This window comes from Gopherus flavomarginatus, chromosome 21 (genome assembly GCF_025201925.1).
Source record: "Gopherus flavomarginatus isolate rGopFla2 chromosome 21, rGopFla2.mat.asm, whole genome shotgun sequence".
NCBI lineage: Eukaryota > Metazoa > Chordata > Testudines > Testudinidae > Gopherus > Gopherus flavomarginatus.
This window is the reverse complement of record NC_066637.1, coordinates 12,421,113-12,442,237: the sequence shown is the minus strand read 5'-3', so window position 1 is coordinate 12,442,237 and position 21,125 is coordinate 12,421,113. Positions and strand designations below refer to the sequence as shown.

General features: G+C 52.2%; 2 protein-coding genes across 9 annotated transcripts; one reads left to right on the top strand and one right to left on the bottom strand.

Moving 5' to 3' along the window:
• Positions 1-960: 960 nt before the first annotated feature.
• On the bottom strand, positions 961-10,582 carry FBXO44 (F-box protein 44). 8 transcript variants are annotated; one of them, XM_050931890.1, is made up of 7 exons: positions 10,449-10,543; positions 8,255-8,541; positions 7,297-7,423; positions 6,505-6,600; positions 5,834-5,969; positions 2,586-2,769; positions 961-2,360 (listed from the first exon to the last, which is right to left on the bottom strand). In XM_050931890.1, exons 2-6 carry the CDS (start codon positions 8,511-8,513, stop codon positions 2,587-2,589), a joined length of 801 nt encoding a protein of 266 aa, XP_050787847.1. In that variant the 5' UTR covers positions 8,514-8,541; positions 10,449-10,543; the 3' UTR covers positions 961-2,360; position 2,586. The 8 variants fall into 8 exon arrangements, with proteins under 8 accessions (XP_050787847.1, XP_050787849.1, XP_050787846.1 ...); XM_050931891.1 differs by lacking the exon at positions 961-2,360 and adding an exon at positions 2,443-2,505; XM_050931892.1 differs by lacking the exon at positions 2,586-2,769 and having other exon boundaries at positions 961-2,505; positions 10,449-10,582.
• Positions 10,583-13,067: 2,485 nt separating this feature from the next.
• Positions 13,068-20,163, top strand: FBXO2 (F-box protein 2). The gene is made up of 6 exons (XM_050931896.1): positions 13,068-13,140; positions 14,900-15,175; positions 16,347-16,473; positions 16,566-16,661; positions 17,100-17,235; positions 17,688-20,163. The coding sequence occupies exons 1-6, from the start codon at positions 13,128-13,130 to the stop codon at positions 17,820-17,822; spliced, it is 783 nt and encodes a 260-aa protein (XP_050787853.1). The 5' UTR covers positions 13,068-13,127; the 3' UTR covers positions 17,823-20,163.
• Positions 20,164-21,125: the final 962 nt, after the last annotated feature.

Genomic DNA, 21,125 nt, shown 5'->3' with positions numbered 1-21,125 from the left:
TACTATTCAGAACTATTTCTGTGACCAAGTATAACTGGCACCATTGCTCCTACTGGCCTTGCTCTCTCTTCATGTTCAGTGTTAGACACAAGTGATGGCCCCATGTTTCCATGGGAAAGATCTAGGAAGGGTGGAGAACGTCTGCGGGATTCCTTTGGCATCCCAGTCTGCCCCTGTACACATACACCTCCAGAAGGAGAGGGATTCAGCCCTCCAATCCCCTGGATCCCCAGGAAACTAGAGCTGTATGCACAAGGTGCTGGGCCTACCTCTCCCCCACCCTGTCTCCATCACAGCTACTGTGGTGACTTGCTGCCACCACTCAGGCTTTTCTCAAGGAGAGGAGGTTCCCATGGCCAAGATAATACAGCACCAGCCTCTTGCCTCTCAATGAAGGGTCTCCACTCCATCCTGTGGGAGAAACAATAGGCAGGAGCATTGTCCATGTAGGATAGGCCCATCTCCTGCTCAGCCTCCTGCCCTGGTCAGGGCCCTCTTTGATGTGCAGTGCTGTTATTCTGCAAGCTGAGGCGAGAGCTGGAGTCTGTTCCTTGTCTGTGCTCCTACAAGATTTGTTTGAGGGAGGGGTTTTGCAAAAAGCACTTGAAGTTGCTCAACTCTGTTACCACTGAAATTTATGGCAAAACTCCCACTGACTTTTCTGGGAGCCGTCTTAAGAGTGGGGTGGGGGGTTTCACTTAAGTCTACAAAACACCCTTTAGAAAAAACAGGGTTGCAGAAGCCCTCAAAGGGGCCTTCAGAATCTCGTAGTACTGGTGAGGGTGGAAAAGGGAAGAACATCGTTTGACTATTGGCTCCTAGACTGTGGTGGCGAGGCTGGCACAGAAACACCCTCCATGACGAATCAGTGAGCTGGCCAGCATGGAATCACCTGCTGCCCTACTCCCAGGGTCAGAGAGCAGAACTCCATTAGACAAAGGAGAGTAAAGAAATTGACTGGGATTATACATATCACTTTATTCACGCCTATTGGCCAGCCAGTAGCATCAGCACTTCAGGGGTAAGAGACAGTTTATGAAGATAAAAATAACCCCTCTCTTCCCCACCCCAAATCCCTTTCCTTGCTCCTAGGATCACCCTGCACCTTCCCTCTATCCACACACAAAAGCAATAATGCCCAGGACTAGTGCACAGGGAGAGAGTTCTCTAGAGCTACAACCTGCTTCCATCAGCTTCATTTTACTTAGTCAATCTGCAGCACTCAGGACCACCCAAGGCTGAAATCAGGGTCTAGTTTCTTTCCAAGCTGTGGGAAATATGGCAAAGTGACATACAGGGGAAAGAGGGCTTAGGTCCAGTGGGTTGTTTTTGTTTTCAGCATACAACGAGGCCTGGCACTTGTTGTTGTTGTTGCTTTACACACTACACGGTGGAGTCTCACCTTATTCTCCAGGGAAGCTTCTGTGGCTGCCTGGAGAACCCAGCTGTTTGATTAGAGATACCAAGAAAGCAATTTAATTCAGACTATTTACATCTTTAACGCCACTGCCCAATGAACAGTTTGAAGAGCTTTGCATCTAAGATTCAAAACAACCCTAACTCCTACGTGAGGGGGAGGAGAGCGCTCATGTTCCAAAGCAAAGTGCTCCAAGAGAGACTTGAAAATTCTGACACTAACGTAGGGAAAACAACAAAGGTCCCTGTCCCCAGCTGGTCCCCTGTGAGTCCTTTCAGGCCTTAACCACAGATCATGACCACTCCAGGTTTCCTTTATCACCACCCTGGTTTATTGTATTTTATGTTTACAGCAGGGGTGGGCAAACTACGGCCCAGCAGACCATTTAATCCGGCCCTCAGCTCCTGCCGGGGAGCGGGCTTGGGGGTTTGCCCCACTCCAGCGCTCTCAATCCCCTCACTGCCCCCCCCCCCCCGCACCCCACCCTGGAGCCCCCTCCCACACCCTGAACTTCTCATTTCAGGCCCCACTCCAGAGCCCACACCCCTACCCCCAATTTCGTGAGCATTCAGGGCCTGCCCTATAATTTCCATACCCCGATATGGCCCTCAGGCCAAAGATGGTGCCCACTTCTGGTTTACAGGGAGCCGGCAGCATCCCCCTTTGCTCTGGGTCAGGGTACAATAGTAGTAGCAGCCAGTTCTGCCTCCCCTGCCAAGCTCTTCAACCTGTCAGATGTTCTATAGAAACCCACAGGCACAACCCTCAGTCCCTGCCCCCTTTGAAGGTCTCCTTTAAAGAGGTGCTGCCGGGGTCTCTGGCTGCCTGTGCTGCAGCCAAGGCCAGGCCTTTTAGAAGAGGCTGATTTCTTAGCGGACCATAGCCCCGGAGCATACTCCCTCCTGTGGGAAAGACACTCGGCTGCTTGGCCTGGCTGATGTCCCTGGTGCGAGATGCATGAGGTTAAAATGGAGTCCCAGAGAAGACAAGTCATTTCAGAGGGCAGAGCTTGTAGGCGGCTTGGTGTCAACCAGGAGCACTTGCTCTGCAGATTCCAGCCAGGGTATGAAAATACAGTCATGGAGAGGCTGGGGACAGAGCAAAAAAAAAAAAAAAAAAAAGTCTGACACCACCCCAAGTCTGACCTGGAAGAGCTCACGCAGATTACCTCAAGTGCTAAGAGCTGGAGTCTGGCCCGTGGCCTCTCTACAGTGACCTCCCGGCTCAATGGTGATGCTGCTGTTTGTCACTCTGCACCCGTACCATCCTGCCCAGAACTGGGTGTCCTGTCCTCCATGTTCGAACAAGATGTGACGAACTCCAGCCTTGTAGTTGTGGAAGGTGTAAGAGATCTGAGGGGTAAGAAAGGGAGGAAAAAAGTCTTCCATTTTGCCTGATGGACTCAGCCCCTGTCCTGTGATTGTGAGTGTGTCTGTACTGCAAAAATCTCAACGCTAAGCCAAGGCAGCCGGTCTCAAGAGGCAGATTGGCCCGGCAAGCGGGTGGGTGTCAGAGCCCGGACTCCAGCCCAAGTGGGCTATTTTTAGCCTTGTAGCACGAGCCTGGGTCAGTTGATGTGCTGCTATAGAGTGGGGTTTCGTTTGTGTTTTAAACAGCGTAGGCATCCCCTATGGTAAAGTAAAGTAAGAGCTCTGGCCTTGTGAAGAAGTTATCTCATGAACATCCTCTCTGAGCTGGAAGAGGGTTAGAGACAGAGGCTTGCGTTGCTCTATATGGAAGGCCAGAAAAGGTTAAAATAAAGTTAAAAATCCAGGCTCTGTCTAGCCTGGAAGCCTCCTTGATATCTATAGTCGGATACTAGATGCCCCAAGTTCTCCCACATTCAGTTCACCGTGGCAGTGGCTACATGGTGCAGACGGGCCTGGGGCGTTTAACCACTGTGTTATCCTACCCACGGCACTGGAAAGGATGTAAGCACCTTGCTAAATCAGGACCTTGAGCATCCACTCACTTGATTTCAAACCAGTTGCAGGGATTTTGACATCTTCCATTAAATCACCGAGGCCTGGTCTATGCTACTAGGTTTAGGCTTATGGTGTGCACAAACCACTGCCTATCATGCTGGCCAATATCATCTCATTGTTTCCCTGTGCTGCCCCTCTGTATCCCTCTGTTGTCTGTCTTATATTAGATTGCCTGCTCTTTGGGGCAAGGCCTGTCGTCTTGTTCTGAGTTTGCATCACACCTAATGCAAAAGTCCTGGTCCTTGACTTGGGCTCTGAGGCACTATTGCAACAACTAATGATGATGATGGTTTACTAGCAAAACTCAGCTTCTGGCAGCATAGCCGTGCACACGTCTACACTCAGATCCGAGTCCTGCCAGCACAAACCTGAACTCCTGCCAGCGAAGTGACACGAGTCCCTCCACCTGAACTGTGTGGATGCTGTATTACCTACACTGGAACAAAGAGTCCTCAAGCAACAGGCCCATGATGCTACTGTCGCTGCGGCAGCAACCGCCCTGCTCTACGTGTTGTACGTAGTGGTGACTGGACGCCTGCCCCCCTTTGCTGATAAACCATTCTAGGGTAGATAAGGCCTGAGGCTAATGTCACTGCACCAGTTACACTGGCTTCACGTTTAGAAGGTTTATCCTCCCTCCCCCTGCCATGTTGAGAAAACACTGAAATAGAGTGAGCACCCACCTCTCCTCTGGCTATTCTGCCAGGAAAATCAATCTTCCTGCTATGTCTGAAGTTAAAAAAAGCAAGCAGAGACACGCCCCTCCACCCTCTTTACCTCTTCAGCACTTTAGCTAAGTCACACAAAGCACACACCCAATTTCTAAATCCTTTTCAGGTCACCAATCAAACTTCCCTTCTTTTTCTGACAGATCAGCTTCCCCTCTCGCTCAGGGCCAGCTGCTGCTTAGCAATGACTCCTCTGGCTGCCGCCTCTCCCATATTAAGTAATGTTGAGGCCCACAGCAGGCACTTGAAAATACTTTCAGGAAAGAGGAACATCACAGGCCTTAAAACAAAGGGTGCAGGGAACTCGGATGCCAAATTAAAGACGCATTAAAAAGAGAAACTACTGGCATTTGACTCAGCTTGGCTTTTCGATACAAATAAAAAATTGCTTTGACAAAAAACTTTTGCAATATGGCCAGGGAGGATTTGGAAATGCCAGTGCAACAGCTGGTTGTTAGCCAACAGCTCCCAGCAGCAATAGCAACCCAAACAGGAAGAACTGAACCTGAAAGTGAAACTAAACTTGATTCTCAGCTGGTACAGTGTAGAAAACAAATGATGTTACAGAGGAGGGGAATACAGATCAATTTTCAAAGCTTTTCAGTTTCATATTTGGTGCCAGACCTAGAGAAAACTGTTTACAGTGTGATTACTGTTAAGCTAAATCCCTGTAGCGGCAGGTTTATTTGAAAATATTGGGATTTTAAATTTTCTCCTTTAGGCCTTGCAAACCAAACAAGAAGTGTTGCTAAAGCAGGAGGCTGAAGTGAAACGCTGCCCCTCTAGCTTCACTTTCGCCATGCTGAAGAATAAACAAACTAGATCTGGAATAGGCACATTCAGTTTTTAAAGCACTCAGGTTTTAATACTGGGGTTAGCAACAGGTAGGACATAAAATAAAACAAAAAATAAAAATGATTCCTCTGACAAGGGCATTGTCTACACCGGGAATTACCCTGATTTCAGTCAGTTGTGGCCGGCAGTCAGCCTACATGCTCAAGAGCAAACCCTCCTCTACACAAGAAAAGCTGTAAAGTCAGGGCTAATACACAGAACAGACACGGCCAGTATCCCTTAAATTTGGGGTTTATCTACACAAGACAATCGGTCCAGTATAACTTGAGGTGCTGGGTTACAGAGGTGTGCTCTTCCTCTGGTTTAAGAGTGGCTTATCTGTTTGGTTTAATTAGATTAGGAACAGGTTTGAAAGAAACCAAAATAGTGTCTACACAGTGTCCTGCAGCAGTTTAATTATAACAGTTTAAGAGCCAATTCAAAATTATATCGGTGCAACTTTCTTGTTTAGACAAGTCCCTTGAAACCTCACGATAAAGTTGGTTCAGGTTTCAGAAGTAACTTTGCTCCAGTCTCAATCAAAAGAATGTCCATACAGAGCACAAGGGACCTGACTGGGTCATGTTCTCCATTCGCTTTGCATTTATTTCAACCCTCCATGTTGAAATAGATGTGGGACATGCTGAGCATCTGCGACCCCTGCTGAACCCAGCTCACCCTCTCACAGCTGTGCTGCTTCTGCAGGGCCACTAAGGAATACCTTTAGCGCTGGAGGCCCAAAGAGAGCAGATGTGCTGGGGAAGGAGGACCCGTTGTTATCCAGCCATTGTTCAGATTAGAGTCATGTGTTAAAACCATGGCACTGATCTGAAGCTGCTGCCCTCACAGCTAGTCTCTGGATTCCTCACCTGTCTCCACTCTGCATCACTCCACTGCTCTATGATCACTGGTTCGGGACAGAACTTGTGAAGGACGATGTAGTCTGCAGAGAGCAGCTGCACACAGAGTTCATAACGGCACCCACAGTCAAACCTGGCAGCGTACCTGGAGAGACAGCGAGAGGTCAGGCACTGGGACGATGCACACACCTGCCGGGACAGTCACTGTTCTGGGGATGCCTGTTGCCAGAGACAAGCCATCCCTGCTCTTGTCATTTTATACAGGGGCTCGGAAATGGAACCGGAGCTAAGCTGAAGCCTGCCAGTGGGATGGGAAAGCCAGCTTGCGCCTCTTATCTGTAATGGCATCTCCAGTTCTGTCGTAACCCAAAGGTGGTATTACTATTACCTAGCATTCTTCTTCAGAGTACCTCAAAGAGCTGGATAGATGGGGAGTATCATCATGCCCTGGCGGGGAAACTGACTCGTGAGCCAGTGACAGAATTCTGGAGTCCCAGCTCTGTGACTTTCAACACTAGATCATGATCCCTTCCGGACTCAGGAACAGAACCCAAGTCTGACTTGTTCCTTATTAAATCATCACAGTCGCCAGAGTCAGAGAACTCCACTGATGTAGTCCCAGCTGAAATCCAGTCATCCTCGCATATGCAGAGAGTCTAGTTTTTAATGTGCATGCTCACCAGTCCTTGACTACAATATCAGGCCGTATTTCATCCATCAGCTGGTCCCAGTAACCCTCTTTCTTTAGGTCAATGAGCTGAAACTTTAGACACTGCCTGGGAACAGATCACATAAGTTTTTCGCATCACATGCAACATGTATATGTGCCTATTTCCTCATCTCTCCACTGGAGTTTAGTGGTTCCTTTTAGTTAAAGCCAAGGGCTCCTCCCTAGATTAGTAACACCCCGGTGCTGTGCGGCACATGCCACTATCCCAGACAGCACATGGTGTCAGGGATGCTGCAGCAGCAGCTAATCCTCACCTTTGACCCCTACTCAGCTGCTTTCATTGTGGGTCACTGGAACCAGACACACACACTTAGAGCTTGAATCTGACTATCCCACAGGTTTGGAACAAACTCTGTTCAGCTTTACTGGCAAAGGACCGCGAGAAAAGCTTCTGTGTAGGTTATACCCCATTTACCAAACCTTTACACAAGCTGTTTGGCCACTGCTTTATATTAGAAGAGAAACAAATCTGAGCTGTGAGGAGCTTCCTGTCTCCGCTAAAAAGCTCTACTGGTTTTGTGGCCATTGGGTGCCCTGGAGACGTTGCCTGGGTGGCAGTATGTCCCATAAGAGGGCAGAGAGGACGCTCCCTCTGTATCTCCACAAGGTAACTAGTTACTTCTTCTTTTCTATTCCTGGACCCAGCTCCACCCGCCTGCATGGAGTCCGGTGTGTTCTCAAACAGCCAGGGTGCCCTCTTCCCTCCAGGCCCAGCTTCAGAGCACGAGAATCTGATTCTTACCCGTAAGAGGTGACAAAGTATTTGCACACGTGTGGGCTGGGAAAGTCTCTCCCATGTTGCCCAGGCAGATCCTCGACTTTCCATTTATCTCCCTTGTTCGATTTCAGAGTCCAGAACTGAAAGCTCTCTAGGAAGAAATCATGAAGGGGACAGTGAGGCCACTCAACCAGCACACAGAGGGCTAATCCCCAAAAGGGAGAGCAGAAGGGTCTGAGAACCTGAAGTTTTCAGCCCTCACCTCAATTTTCCGCAAGAATCTAGTTTTCACTTTAAAAAGTGAGTTGCGGGATGGGAGGTGGCAGCTTTGTCCAGGGATAATTGCAGCAGCCTGGGAATCCATTCCCAGTGATTTCAAGGTGTATCTAGTTTCCCTACTGCAGAGTCTCCTCAGGCTTAATCTACGCTACCCATTTCTCCCCTGGGTGAGCCTGGCTGTCAGCCAGCACTATCTTTCATAGCAGCATTCAGCACAGACCAAGCACCCCAGCAAACTCGTGTGCCCAACCTCTCTTGCCTACCCTAGGGCGACCTAGGTAACAATTCCCCACTGCTCAGCTGCACCGGGGCCACCGCAGTTGGGGGGTAGGGAATGGAGGGGCCAAGGGTGCATCAGGCTGCAGCAGCTGGTGATTTTATCACCATGTCATTTAAACTGGCTACACACTTTCATGCTGCCGAGGCCCTGCCGATGCTGGAGATTTGTTCTGGTTACATCCATAGGTGTAGCTGCACCAGTGCTACCTTAAGGCTCCATGGGTGCAGCTTTACCAGCCTACGCCAATGGTTGCGCCAGCACAGCTAAATCAGTAGCCAAACAGAGATGACTGTATCCAGGGCAAATCCACAGCGTAGGCGAGGCCTGAAAGATTAGACCCTGGGCAAGGCTATGAACTGACCATCCTCCTAGCTGCTGGGAAACTTCCCTCCCGCTGCCACTTTCCAATAAAAAGGAACAAACCTTCAGCACAAGGATTTTTGAGTAAGTTCTTCTTCAGGCTGCAGAGGAAATAGAAGATCTTCCAGTCCTGGATAGTCTTGTCCCACTTCTCATGATTAAAGCCCTCCCGCTGACACTTGCGTTTCCACACAGTGGCTAAGTTGACCACATCCCGCCACAGGACACAGACCAGCTGGCAGTTACAAATCAGCTCCCGGGCGGGGACCAGGGAAAAGAGTTCCACCAGGACATCTTCGGGAAGGTCGCCGATGTTTGCCATCTTTCTGTGGGCCCAGGGCTCCAGCAGCCTGTAATGCAGGCCAGGGAGAGACTCAGCAGGCACATTCTGCCCAGAAAGGGTGGGAACACAATACGCAAAGCAGGTCTCCCATTGAATTGTGGTGGGAGGGGAGGGAATGGAAGGAGAAGGAAAGGGAGTTAGGACATGGAAGTCAGATTTATAAAGCACTGCACTAGAGAGACACCTCAGTGCAGCACTCTGTGGCTACACTGGCAAAAATGGGACCCGACAGCCACCAATGTCTCTCACCAAGGGTGAATTATGGTCCCATTTATTCAAGGCTCTTAAAGCCAGACGTTTACGTGTATAAAATGCAGATGAGGCTTAGCTGGATGCATGAGTCCCTGTGGGAGTCAGGCACCTAACCTGCGTAGGCGATTCTGAAAATCCACCTAGGCATCTATTTACATCTTTAGGCTCCTAAATATTTCTGAAAATCTGGCCCTTAGGCCACCTTTCCATTGGATTTTGAGCCATGTGCTAAAGCCAGGGCGACCAGACAGCAAGTGTGAAAAATCAGGACAGGGTGGGGGGTAATAGGCACCTATATAAAACAAAGCCCCAAATAGTAGGACTGTCCTTATACAATCAGGACATCTGGTCACCCTAGCTAAAGCGAAAGCTAAACTCCATTCAGACACAGATCCATTCAAACACGTTTCCAATTTCTGTTGGCCAACTGCAGGTTGACAGGGCCTAGCTCATCCCAAGACACATTGCCAGGCATTTCCCTGATGGGATTTACAGCTGTGCAGGAGAAACTTTGTGCAAATGGGTCCTGAGCTGGGCTGCCTCTGCCTACCCGTGGGGCATGCTAGCCCCACCCATGTGTGGGCATCAGTCAATACGCAATGCCAGCCACCCACATCCTCCAGTCAAACAGATTCACTTTGTCCTTTCCCATGCCACAAATCCTGCTTATTTCCCCAGCCCAGACAGGAGATCCTGCACCCCATCTACACATGCATGGGCCCTACGATTGCCACTGAGGTTACCACCTAGTGGGTATTTGACCAGCCTGGCCATGTTTTTTTCAAATGGACTTGCCAGTTGCCAGAAAAATAATCTGCCATTGTGGGGTTTTTTGATGTGGGTCTAAAGATTTGCATTACTCTCACAACACACTGAGATCACCAATGTTAAAAGTTTCTGCGTCCAACTGACGATAACTTGCAGGAGCGGGAATGCTGCAGTAAGCGATAACAACTGAAATACAGCAACTGTCTGCCCTCCAACATGCAAGCGGGTTTGCGTCATACGGAGACATCCAACGTTATCTATATGGGATCTCTCTCCAGACACTATAGGGAGCTACTGAAGGGTGGGGGTGCAAAGCTGCCTTGTGGTTGGGGCTGTGGCAGGCTTGCCTTAGGGATGGGTGCAGATAACGTGACCAGATGTCCCGATTTTATACGGACAGTCCTGATTTTGGGTCTTTTTCTTATATAGGCTCCTATTACCCCCAACCCCCATCCCGATTTTTCACACTTGCTGTCTGGTCACCCAGGGTGCAGATCTGTTTTGTTGTTGTTGTTTTGTTTGTTTTTGCATTTCCAAGCTGGTAACACTAGTTGCCACCCGGCCAAAGGTTTTCCCAGGACGGTCCTGGCCTGGGAAATGTGTCAGGGTGCCCAGCAGACGCTGCCAGCTGCACCCCGGATGTACCCGAGAAGTGCCAACCCCAATGGGCCCCCTCCTGCCATGCAAAGCCCCCCCGCGGCTCCTTCCAATCCACCAGGCCGAGGAATCCGGCCTGGCCCCCGGCGCGGGGAGGCTGCCCCGGCCGCTTGCAGCCGAGATCCAGGCCGCCGAGCCCGGGCTGCCAGCTCGGCCCGCTGCCGCCTGCCTCTCCTCCCCCGGGGCAGGGCCAGGAAGTGCGAACCGGCCCCTCCCTCCCCGGGGCCCAGAGCTCACCCCAGCCCCCTGGCTCCCCAGCCCGGAGCCCCGCTCACCGCCCGGAGCCGGGGACAGCTGCCCAGGGCGGCCGCAGAGAAGGAAAAGGAAACTGACCCAGCTGGGCGGAGCGTCACGCCAGCCCTGAGCTCCCCCTGCTGCCAGGTCTGCAGCCACCTCTGGGCGCTCGTTTCTACTCCCAGTCACCTCGCTGAGGCAGGGGCTGGTCTTTGTACAGCGCCTAGCGCACCGGGGCGAGGGCCACGGCGGGGGTGCCTGGGCGCTACCAGAGCCCCAGTAAATAATAAAACTGAAGAGTGAGAAAGGGGGATAGGTGGTGAGTACTCCAGGGACAAGCACAGCATAGGAGCACCCAGGCTGCAGCCACCCTAGGAACCATGGCATTCTGGCTGGGTAGGACAAGGGAGCCATGAGGTGTGAGCAGTGGCCAGCCTGTCTTCCATCAAAAGCCTCTCCTGTAGCTACAGGTACACTGGCTAACATTTGCTGGTACAGGTTAGGGGGCCTGCAGGGCAGTGGGAGCTGACCGGAGGCGGCTCTGCAGACAGAAGTGGAGTGTTGCTGGTATAAGCTGTAGCCGCACAACAAGTGCTTTGCCAGTATTGCTGTACCATGGTGCACATCACTCCTTGTGTAGACGTGGCCTGAGCTGGGTGGACAGCCGGAGGGGGGCACCCTTCATGTTAACCGCAGCTTCTGTTATCACTTGCATCTGACTATTCTGTTCTAGGAATCTGCTTCATCTTAAGGGAAAATGTACTGAACCAGGGAGGAATTAAAGTTACAAGAGGCAGAAGAATAAACCGAGTTGAGGAAAAGGAAAAAGTTTCATTGTTAAAAAAAAAAAAACCTTCAGAAAGAGGGAACTATTTTCGTGAATTATGCAGGCAAGTAATTACTGTTCCTGCCCAAGCCTCTGTCATGGAGTGAGAGCTCCTTGGAGCAGAAGTGTTTGGAAAGCGCCAAGCAGAGAGTGGGCATTCACACAACTGAATAACAAGAAATGTGATTTAGAGAATGAGGGTAAGGGGATGTCTAGGAAAATAATAATAATCACCTTATAAACAAACCCCTCTCCCTCCCCACTTGGATGATTAGGAGTGAAATCATTTTACAAACCGTACTTTTCACTGTCGATACCAAAACCAGTCAAAATGCTAAGTACATAAGAGCAAATCTTTACAGCTCCTAACAAAACTGAATAGCCACATGATACACTTACTGTAAGCTTTGTCCTTCCTGTGTCCCTGGGGATAATTACTGTCACTTGTCACTGGCTTTACTCTGCAAAGCGCCGAGCACCTTCCCGAGCCCTGCATACAGAACTACCACCCTTATGGGGCCTGTTCCCTTTTGGCACGTCACTCTACTCGGACCACAAAACTAGTTCAGGGTCAGCTCCTGCAAGCTCTTTCTGCAGTCAGAGCTGCTCACGAGGGTTGCAGGCACCTGAACTTTCTGAAAATCGGGCCCAAGGTGTCTCAACTTGGGCATCCAAAAAGTGGAGGTGCCCACAAGTTAGAGGCCGCTTTTGAAAATGCAGCTGCCTGCCTGTAGCTGGGGAGGAGAGATGGGCGTGAGACGGTAGGAGGAGGAGGAAACAGGAGTAGAGGCATGGTTATGCAGATCTCCAGGGGATGAGGAGAACCCCAGAACTGATGTAGAAGATGACAGTAAGGCAGGGGCAGATTCGAGAAGGGAATGTCAATTGCACTTAAAGACTGAATTTACCCATGCACTTCATTGTGAACACAAAACATCATAGTTTGTGAGGATGAGCTGTCAGGTCTTAGCCTCTCCCATTCCCTAGCTGAGTATGGAAGGTGGCATCAGCCTACACCCCAGCTGAGATTTCTCTTTGGCCCTGGGGAGCCAGCCCCTCCGGGATCCTCCTTCTAGCTGTTTGTACCACCCTCACCAGTGTGGTACATAAGAACCTGCATCTCACGGCCACTGGGTGCCCCTCAGCCAGTGCTCAGAGTGGGCAGGCACCTCCAATGCTGCAGCGCCACCCAGAGGTGGAGAGCAGCGCGTCAGGGATAGATACGGGACACAGCTGGAGTGAGCCCTGCACAGCAGGCCCTATTCGGTCCCTCACATTAATGTACAGTTTGGTCTTCCCTTGCTCGGGGCTCTTGCATGAAACAGGCACAAGTTCCTAAAGCCGGGGAAATATAGAGTGGGTGGCAAAGGGCACATTCATCCTCCCAACACCCTGGGAGGTAAGTGTCAACAGCCCCCTCCCTCCTTTGACTGGGCAGGAGGCAGAGAGGAGCAAGTGACTTACCCGAGCTCACACAGAGCCTGAATTAGAAACCAGGAGTCCCTGGCTCCCAGACTCACGCACCCTCCCCCCAGGTAACTCTCTAGCCAGGTCAGCAATATCACAAGAGCCAATACACGAGCGCCTCCTGGATTGCAGCAGATGAGGCGCTGTCCCTTTAAGAGGGAACCCATTCTGCCTGCTCTCCGCTCTAGCAGAGCCCTGCCAGCATTAGTTACTTGCCTGCGACAGACCAATCCAGAACGGTGCCACTGTCTCAGGAGCAGCAAGTGAGGTAGGAGCTTCTCAGTGTCTCCTGTTCCTCTCTCACTGCCGGGCTGGGATGCTGCTAGAGAGGCAGGCCTTTTGCACAGCAGCCTCTGCTTGCGCTGCAGCATCCTTGGTGCATTACGGGCATGGTTAGGACAGGTGCTTTAACCCTGCAGCGCTCCCTGCAAGGCAGGAGTGCACCTTTAAGGCTTGGGCAGATAGGGGAACAGGGCACAGGAAAGGTTTGGGAAGGGCAGGGCACCTGGGAGAGGAGACCAGAGTGTGCCCCCAAATAGAGAAAGAGCTGGAATCAGAAGTTGTTCAGTTCATTGTGGGCTCAGGTTAAGTTAAGGGGAGACTCTTCAGAAGGGGACAGGGGAGGACATGAAAGCAGGGCTGGGGGCCAAGTCTCGGGCAAGGCGGTGAAATTGAAGGAGGACCGATGAGTCTGGCTAGTCTGGAGACGCAGTGAGTTTGTCGGTGAAGGTGCAGCAAAGCTGCTGCAGACGATGAAGTCAGCAGGGACTGCAGCCTGCGTGATCGGAGTCTGGCCTGTTCTGCCCTTCAGGAATTTCCTTCATATTAAACACTGAGCTTGTAACTTGGTTGGGTGGGAGGATGCTAATACCACCCCTCATAGCTGTGGAATTTTGCCACCTGATGCCAGTGCAGGGCAGATGGGAGACACCTGGAGCTCAGAGCTTTTGGGTTCAGAATACCAACAGCAGTGACCTCTGCATCCTGCCCTGCCTGTTGGCCTGGCTGTATTAATGCTGCCAAGGTTTCTCCAACTGGCATGTCAGGTTTGCCCACTTGGTTCCATTCGCTCCCGGCAGCACACAGAAGATGGACCGAATAGAGCCTAGTGCTAGATGAAAGCTATGATTGGCTCCTGGCGAGTCTGGTCAGGTCCCCTCCAGACTGCATCTTAGTGTAGCCTCAGCAGCTTCTCAACAGCAGGAGTCGGATGGGATAAAAGCACTGTCATGGTGCATCCCATATTAATGACGTGCAGTTTGGAATCTGCACTCTCAGCTCCGGTTACTCCATCGCAGTTGGCTCCAAAGGCTGGGCTGGTGCGGGTGGGCTTGGCTCAGTGCCACAGAAGGTTTCTGAGTCTGCACACTCAAGTAGGGCAAGTGCTAAGGGACACGTCTGACCCTGTTGCCAGGATTCCTAGGCCTTGGAGGGAGGAGAGTCAGAGGAGACTCGACTGAGATATTTGCCATTGCACAAAGTGCATCATTCTGTACTGTCCTGTCACATGAGAGCAAAGGGGCCACTCTGTGATATGAAGGGCTTGCAAATTTCAAACACACCCAACTAAATCTGACGCATTGTCAAGGATTTACAGGGTGCCGATCACCATGGTATCTGGACACCATTACAGGGCATACACCAAGACATTAGTCATCTTATTAAGGGAAACCCAACACCCTGCCTGCAGCTTTTTATCTGGAAGTGAATCCAATAGCAAGGCCAGGTGTCAGTAGCTCTTGCTACAAACAGCCAGGTTCCTGCATAAGCACATTTCTGGAAGGATTGCATTCCAGAGGCACAGGCTGGCTAGTGAAAATGCCCAACCTCAAGCTTCACCCTTGGGCTGTTACATTTTAATTGTCTTACCTCACTGCCACCGGAAGTCAGAGGCTTCAGTAAGAAAGTTCTTGCAGTTCTGTAATAACTTAATATAGGAATAACCTACTCTCATGTTTCCGCGTATGAAGTGTCCAGGGGTCAGGAGGACTTAATTCCGCTTCGAACACTGGTGCCCAACAGCCTGGTGCAACATGGGCTGGGTTGTCTTTTTTCCCTTCCTCTCAGACTGCAGTCATTGGCTACTGCCAGAGGTGGGATACCAGCTCCGATGGACCAATTGCCTGCTCAAGGGGTGTAAATCCTCTCCCCTTGTTCTCAGAAAGCTCCATCCAGCCTGGCCGGAGGATGGATACTCTCCCTGAAGCTGTCCTGATCCAGATCCTGGCCTCCATCCCTGCAGTGGAGCTGGTGCTGGTGTGCCGCCTGGTCTGCTGCCAGTGGAAGAACCTTGTGGATGGAGCAGCTCTCTGGATCCTGAAGTGCCAGCAGGAGGGCTTCACCGGGACAGAGCCTAAAGAGGAGGCCGAGAACTGGCAAACGTTCTACTTCCTGAGTAAGAGGAAGAGGAATTTAATCAAGAACCCCTGCGGCGAAGGCAAGTGACTGAACTTTATAACACCTTCGCCTGGCAGGGGGAGGACCGGGCTGGTTACTGAGGATTGTGCATCTCCGATCACTTTAAGAGGCCCTGGGTTGGGGAAGAGATGCAGCACCCGTCTCACTGTGTGTGAGACTAAATCAACAGCAGCTGGCCTTGGGGTTCCATTAGCAGGGGTGGTGGCCAGGTGTTGGATCCTCTTTACACAAGCACCTGCTGGGATTTCCAGGAGGGGGGTACGTGCTCAGGTCCACGTTGGTAGTGGCTACCCTCCCCTACAACCTGGGGGGCTTCAGCTCCAGCTTCCAAAGAGGAGGAAGGACTGTGTGCTGGTCAAGGCACAGGACTGCAAGGCCTGAGATTTGGGTACCTTTTGGCTCTGCTACGGATTCAGTGGCAATTCACTTACAGGGTTGGTTTCAAAGGGTCTCTGTTGGGCCAGGATTCTGCAGAGAGTTTGGCTACTACTGGGGTCTCACAACAAAACAAAAAAACAAGGGGAATTTTCAAAGAAGAACATGGGCAGTACTTGTTTGAAAATCTGCTTTTAAATGATGTACCCAAGGCTATGTGGTGAGCTTGTGGCAGAGTTTAGAGCTCAAGAACCCCTGGTTCCTGCTCTGCCTATAGACCACTGGATCATGCTGCTTCTGGCTGTATCACTCACCAACAGTGCTTTGCTTCCAACTTTCCAATATAATTCTGGACTTGTTTAAATGATCACGGAACCACTGCAATCAATGGTGGGGTTTGTAAAAGCTTGTTTTTACCAACCGGACACTTTTGCTCTAAATTTGACCCCAAAAGCAGCTCTCTAAAGCCTTGTCCACACATAAAGTCACAGCAATTTAACATCAGTTTAACAGATATTTAATTTGTTGCAATATGTACCTAGACCAGGCTGAAATGCTGGGCAGGGCTCTCTAGTGAAGGGAAGCTGCTAAGACAATGATCAGAATGTTGGTGATGAGAATCGAGGGCCAGATTACAATAGTCCTACCAACCAGTCCCTTGCACTGCACATAGTGGCTCGCTTGCGAAGTCAAGCATAACTCAAATCGAACTCCCTGCCTAGATCTATTAAAGAAATCTCCACGGAGGAAGGTGAAAGATGCTTGAAGCCACGTGACTATAACCCAGAGCCTCTCTCTTGTTCTGCTACCTGCAGAGGATTTAGAGCACTGGGGGGAAGTGGAGAACGGAGGCGATGGCTGGAAGATTGAGGACCTGCCGGGAGACTTTGGAAAAGAATTTCCCAGCGATGGAGTCCACAAATATTTTGTCACTTCCTACGAGTAAGGCTGCCCTCTTCTCTGGCTGGGTTCTACCCTACACTGGCATGTGAGGAAACAAGGACGCGCTCAACTGGTATCTTCTCGTCTTCCAGGTGGTGCCGCAAGTCTCAGGTCATCGACCTCAGGGCTGAGGGATACTGGGAGGAATTGCTGGACACAACCCAGCCTAAAATTGTGGTAAAGGACTGGTAAGTTTCGGGGGGAGGGGTTGTGCTGTGCTGGCAGGGAGAGAGGAAAAAGGCCAAGGGAAGCAGAGAGAGGGAGATGAGGAAAGGCTGGAGTTGTGTCTACACTGGGCTTCTTTGACCCCTATAATTTCCCACCATTGCTTATGTGGGCAGGGGTCCATCAATGGGAGCAGAGGCAGCAGGTCACTGCTCCGTGCCTCTTGCAGACATACTGGGGAGAACACCAGCCCTGGCTCTGCACTAACGCTCCCCCACAGCCAGCAGCGGTGGGAGACTCGAACAAGCTCACTGTAATCCAGGCCGTGGGGGCTTTACTTTCTGGACATGGCTTGGTGTAGGACGGTGCCCAGTCCGGGCCCAGCTGCACTGCTCTCAGCACCGGGCTTGTTTGCTGAGCGGCCGCGAGGGGCAAGGCTGGCAGCTTGGGTCTCTTTGCAGGTACGCAGGTCGCAGCGACGCCGGCTGCCTCTACCAGCTGCACGTGAAGCTGCTGTCGGAGCACGAGGACGTCCTGGCCGAGTACCAGAGCGACACCATCGCCATTCCACAGGACAACGCCACCGACTGGACTGAGGTGAGTTACGGTGAACAGCTGGGCAGAGTCAGGGTGACAGGACAGGGCAGCGCATGCCTTGGGGCTGCAAGCAAAGCCTGATGGGAAGGGACTTCCCTTGGTGAGCTCAGCTGCCAAAGGAGCAGGATGGGGTGAAGGCTGGGTGGTGAGGGAGATCTTTACCCTGGGATCATGTCTCTCTCCTCTTCTGCAGCTAGGACCATGAAGCTGGGTTCCATGCAGTTCGTGAGTGGGTGGGGGAGAGGGAAGTGGCATGGAAGGAGAAAGTTGCTGATGGCTCCAGCGTAGTAGTGGGGCCCGAAGACCATCGGCTAGCCCATCTCCCACCAGCGGCTGATGACCCCAGCTCCGCACGCCGGGGTTCAAAGCCTCGCTCCCCGGAGGGGAAATTCAGGGACGGCTTGTGACTTCCAGGAAGCCATTCTCTCTCTTTCTCTCTTTGCCCCCCTCAGCTCTCCCACACCTTCTCCAACTACGGCCCCGGGGCTCGCTTTGTGCGCTTTGAACATGGTGGCCAGGACACGCTCTTCTGGAAGGGATGGTATGGGGTCCGCGTGACCAACAGCAGCGTGACGGTGGAGCCCTAGCTGGGTCATGGTCCCTCAAGCCAGACCGGGTCCCATTCACCGCAGCTGACCCCTTGGGTCCTCCATGGGCTTCGGATAGTTTCTGCGTGGTTCTGCTTCCAGAGACGAGGTGGGAGCTCCAGGCAGAGAGAGAGAGAGAGAGTGTGTGTGTGTATGTGCGCAGCTGCCCATCTTTCCTCACTGAGTTACGCAGAGCCTGGGACTAGCTGGTTTGAGGTCCATTCATGCACCAACCCTTAGAAAGCTTTTAAAAATCTCAGCGCTCTCCCCTGCCCCACTCGCCCAACACCCTTTCAGCCAGCTGCAGCGTCACTTTGGAATGGTGCCAAGGCTGGAGTAGGGGGAACGAGAGAGCTGGCTATAAATAATTCCAGGACCTTCCCTCTCCTTTGGGCTGACGTCACCTCAGACCCTAAACCTCCCTCCCTAGCAGCCATGCTGAACAGTGACTCTCACAGTGCCGCTTACCAGCATCAGATACAGTCCACTTAGAGAGGGTTTCAGGCTTCGTCTGTTCGATGCTTTGAGAGAGAGGCATGGTCCTATGGTCTCAACACAGGACCTGGAAGCCCCAAGTCCCAGAGCCCCTGAGCCCCTCTGGAGCAAGTCACTTATCTTCTCTCCCCATCTATAACAACAGTTGCCTGCCTCCTGGGGGACAGAGCTCATTGAAGTTTGCTGTGCTAAGTGGCTGGTTTCTTTATTATTAATAATCATGCAAAGCATCAGGGAGAGGAGGGCGCCTTTCATCTTAGGCTGGGCCCAGGAAAGGAACAAAAAGATAAAGGTGGAGTCTGCCCTGGAACCTGGTCTAGTTTTGTTAAAGATGAAGCAGCTTAGCTAGTATAAGCCAAAGTCTGGAGAGAAACCAGGACCTGGGCCCAGGCAAATCAGCTGGAAATAATCCAGATGGGAGAGAAAAAGAGAGTGAATGGAACCAGATCCAGCAGCCCCAATGGACCTCTAGACTGGGCTAAATCCTGACCTCAAGCTGTGGCTTTTTGTAGGCAGGAAAGGGGGAGGTCCTTAGAGAAACCCTCTTCTAAAGAGCATCTTCTGCATCATCCCTTGGGAACCGTGGCTCTCCCTCTGAATCGCCTCTGCATGCTGTACCCCACATACCAGGGAAGGGCGTGCACGAGAGCCGCTTCTCGGCTGACACACCAGGGACTGATCCAGGGACCTCCAGAGCTCAAGGTGTGACCTGCTACCTGCTTGAGCTATAGCCCCAGGGATCCTGGGTGGGGAGGACTGTAACAGCTTCACATCTTCTGCAAATCAGCCTCTGCCCCACCTCCATCTCTTCCTGCTCCCCTTCATCCTCCCCATCTCTCCGCTCTGCTTGCTCCGCTTTTCATGTTAGCCCCAGTGCTTCCTTCCCAAGCACCCTCGCTCCCCTCTTCTGGGGGACGTTCTCTTGGACTCCCGACTTTGATGCCTCCAGCGTTTCTTGGGCTTGAAGCTCCTGGGGACTGTATCTGTGGGATGTAGCTCAGGCTCTTACGTCGCATGCTACAGGCGGAAGGGAAGGCCGGGCAACACAGAAAGCCACATGCTCCAGGGATGTGCCCAGGGCCTGCAGCTAGCCCTGTGCTAGTCAGGCTTTTGGAGCCTAGAGAAGCTACTGCTAAGCGTCACCTGCCCAAGGATACCTGGCTGTTTACACAGGGCCTCTGGAAACCACAGATCCACCATGAACGCACATGCCTATATGCCAGAAAACACGTGCAGACTCCCCCTTAATGCCCCTTGACGCAGCTTAGGGCTACGCCCACAACGCCGAACAGAACGTCCTAAACTTAGCTGAGCAAGACTAACCCCCCGCCACCGCCCAGCAACCAATCCTAGTGAAAGAGCCTAGGCGACCCCTGCCCTTAAACAGGCTGACTGCATGGCTGAGCTGAGAGAGAGAGTGTGAGTGTCAGTGTCCTCTTTGCCTCTGCTGTCAGGGTAGGGCACCCAATTTAACCCCTTACACCAAATTGTGCCATTACCCAATGCAACATGCTCGTGTTTCTTTTGCAAAAGGCAAAAGTAGTGCTTAATTTGTGACAGGATGGCACCTCTAGCCTTGGCAGCTCAGAGCCCAGAGGCACCGGGGGCAGCTCAGAGCCCCAGCACTTCTGGCCTTGCCGCGTCAGTTATGGAAGTAAAACCATTGCTTGAGCCCTGGTCCCTCTGTCATTACAAACGAAGCCCTGGGCAAGCGCTTCTGAGCCGCACTGCCTTTGTCTGGCCTTCTGTCGGGCTCTCTGCGAGTCGCTGCACCGGGACACGTGGGCCCCTCTTGAATTCTAAGCCACTGTCCAAGCCGGAGGGTCTCACTGGCTGAAGACCACAAATAAAAGCACTGTGTGTACAAGCCCCGCCTGGAGGATCTGTCTGTGTCTCTCTGGGCTCAGCTCGCTTTCCTCCTGCCATACATGAGTGGGTGGGCTATGCCAGCTGCCTCCAGGCAAAGGGTGCATGGCCAAGATTCCTTCCTCAGGGCTGGATCCCTTGTGGGGAGGGCACACGCCAACATCCCAGCTGTACTCATCTCCTTACGGAGCCAAGCAGGCTATGCTTGGGCCAAGGGGCACATTGCCCCTACTCTGCAGACCAAGGGTGGCAGCCCCACCAATCAAATGTACAAAGAGGCGGAAGTAAATCTGGGGACCTCTTGCAGGCATCCCTGGGGAGCTGGGAGAGCACAGGAGCCAGGTCAGCGCCAGCAAGAGCTTTTCACCCAGCGCGTGTCCCCTCCCCTCACTTGGGGCTCTAAGATCTAAGAGACACAGTCGTAGGAAAGCTCAACGCGGGCTGTGAGCCGCCCCCTGCCGAATGGGAGATGAGGCTCTGCCTGCTCAGAGTCCGAGACCTCTCGCTGCTGCCTCCCAGGAACCCAGGCTTTCCTGGAGCCCCCGGCTGGCCCTTGAGTCCCCTCCCTTGCTTCACAATGCTGCCCTAGTTGGGGGACTGAAGCCTGGAGTTAACTCCCTGCTTGCAGTACCCATCCCTACTGCACACCCAGGCTCTCACAGCTGCTCCACATGGTGCTCATTCATATCCAGCTCCATGCCAGCTGCCTGCCCCCTGGGAAGAGAGACAAGAGCCTGGAATATCCCTAGGGAATTGATACAGGCGGCAGAGGGATCCGTGCAACCAGCCACAATACAATTCCCGTGGCACCCATCCCACGTAACGTGTGCAGGCCTGAGCTTCACCTCCTCAGGCATGGGGTGTCCCCATCTCTCCACCGGGTGACAGTGCATGTCTACAGCAGAGAAGTCACTGGGTGGGATTCTTGTGCCACCACCATGC

Excerpts from the sequence above, each read along its gene's own strand:
- FBXO44 (XM_050931889.1), bottom strand. The coding sequence starts at position 8,513 with ATGGCAAACATCGGCGACCTTCCCGAAGATGTCCTGGTGGAACTCTTT. Across the intron at positions 7,424-8,254 it reads CAAAAATCCTTGTGCTGAAG|AGAGCTTTCAGTTCTGGACT; the intron begins GTTTGTTCCTTT and ends ATTTCTTCCTAG. Across the intron at positions 5,970-6,504 it reads GATATTGTAGTCAAGGACTG|GTACGCTGCCAGGTTTGACT; the intron begins GTGAGCATGCAC and ends CTGTCTCTCCAG.
- FBXO2 (XM_050931896.1), top strand. Across the intron at positions 15,176-16,346 it reads CAAGAACCCCTGCGGCGAAG|AGGATTTAGAGCACTGGGGG; the intron begins GCAAGTGACTGA and ends TGCTACCTGCAG. Across the intron at positions 16,662-17,099 it reads AAAATTGTGGTAAAGGACTG|GTACGCAGGTCGCAGCGACG; the intron begins GTAAGTTTCGGG and ends GTCTCTTTGCAG.